Source organism: Echinops telfairi, unplaced genomic scaffold, assembly GCF_000313985.2.
Source record: "Echinops telfairi isolate 266 unplaced genomic scaffold, ASM31398v2 ScPeMD7_2;HRSCAF=8, whole genome shotgun sequence".
Classification (NCBI taxonomy): domain Eukaryota; kingdom Metazoa; phylum Chordata; class Mammalia; order Afrosoricida; family Tenrecidae; genus Echinops; species Echinops telfairi.
The window spans coordinates 53,466,234-53,467,957 of record NW_022103898.1 but is presented as its reverse complement, the minus strand read 5'-3'; the positions used below and the strand labels follow the sequence as shown (position 1 = coordinate 53,467,957).

Sequence of the window (1,724 nt, the reverse complement as noted above, 5' to 3'; positions counted from 1 at the left end):
TAATTCCGGTTGATATTATTAATTCCACCCACTCTGTCAGTATTTATGAATACAAGCCAACATTTAAGAGACTTTCTTCCTCCAGTTCATAGCCACTGCTATGTTGGTAACAGCTGTGTATATTTATGTCATCAGAGTGCTAAGTCAAGTGATTATCATAAGAAGACATAAAGCTCATCCATTTTTAAGAAACTAACCCTTGAAAAACTGTTATTCAGGGAGGGCAAAGAGCATCTCTTTTGAGTCAATTTTGTCCTTGCCACTTTCTCTCTTTATTCTTTGGCTGAAGTTCTAGCTCTGTGGACATGTTAGCCTGTTTCAGAAAGTCAGGATTGTTGGAAACCATGACTGAGACTCCAGCGGTATTTCTATATTCTTATTTCAGTCTGAGAGGATTATAGTCAGAACCTCACTTGCGATAAAGAAAACAAAAAGGCGTTTAATGTATCTCGTTCCATTTTAATATACTCTTTGTTTTATCCAGAAATAAGAAATGGAAACCTAAAAGCCATCCTAGGGCTGTTTTTCAGCTTATCTCGCTACAAGCAGCAACAGCATCATCAGCAACAGTATTATCAGTCCTTAGTGGAGCTTCAGCAGAGGGTCAGCCCCGCCGCCCCGCAGCCAGAAGCCGGTCAGGCCAAATCACAAGATATGCAGTCCAGGTAAGGAAGGAAAGCGTTGGACATTCTTTAACAACTGATCGTTTGCAGTATTTTTAAAAATCATTCGGATAGTTGTATAAATGTGATGGGATTATGTAATGATGCTAATTTATGTAATTTATGTAATTTAACATTATTTTCCTTTTGATTCCTTTGGGCACTCTGGTAGGTTGTGGTTATGTGTTGAGCTACCAACCGCGAGGTCAGCAGTTTGAAACTAACAGCTGTTCTGTGGGGAACAGATGAGGATTTCTACTCCACACAGAGTTGCAGTCCCAGAAACCGATAGGGGCAGTTTCCCCCTGTTCTAGGAGGTTGCTGAGCCAGAATCAGCTCGATAACAGTGAGCTGAGTTTACTTTGATTAGACAAGCAACATCCAGCTCCTTTTAGATGATTTTTTTCTGTGTTATGTAAAGATAAATGTTATTTAAAGATAATTGTTATCAAAGAACGTGAACGGTCTTCAGGGCAAGTAGAATGTGGTCTTGGTCTTGTTGGCTAATTAAGCCACTGTATCACAAAGTTCAAGCGTGTTAAACAGCAATTTTTAAACAACATTTTGTATGTTTGGTAGCGCAGATATTTTGATGCAAGCTTGTGAGTGTTTGTGTGTGTGTTTGTCAGACGTAATCGATTTGAAAGACATTTTAAAATGTTAAAAAGCAAAGTTGTCGATTTGAAAATGATGGAACCCTTGATATAAGGACTAAGGTATGCATTGAGCAGATGATATTTTCTGTGGTTTCATATGCATGCAAAGGCTATATAATGATCACTTTTATAGGAGAATTGATTTGAGTATGAATTGTGAACTGAAATTGGTAAAATAAGTTATTGGCAAAGAATACTGAGTAGCCCCTAGACTGCCAGAAAACAAACAAATGTGCCTTTGGAGAAGTCCTGCTAAAATGCTCCTCTCAAACAAAAATATTGAGAATCTTCCCCATGTATTTTGTTATCAAGTGGGACCAGTGTCTGAAGTCTATCATGTTTGGTAATGTAGAGGGTCTGCAAACAAGAAGAAGAGCAAGAGGAAGACCCCGGTGAGATGGGTTAA

The 1,724-nt window shown here is 38.5% G+C and overlaps 1 protein-coding gene across 1 annotated transcript in view; it reads left to right on the top strand.

Moving 5' to 3' along the window:
• The window catches only part of NAV3 (neuron navigator 3), a 694,120-nt gene that overhangs the window by 406,746 nt on the left and 285,650 nt on the right, over window positions 1–1,724 (top strand). Inside the window, exon 5 of the mRNA XM_045289780.1 lies at window positions 485–665. Coding sequence (XP_045145715.1) covers window positions 485–665 — 181 coding nt within the window. The remainder of the gene's footprint in view (window positions 1–484; window positions 666–1,724) is intronic.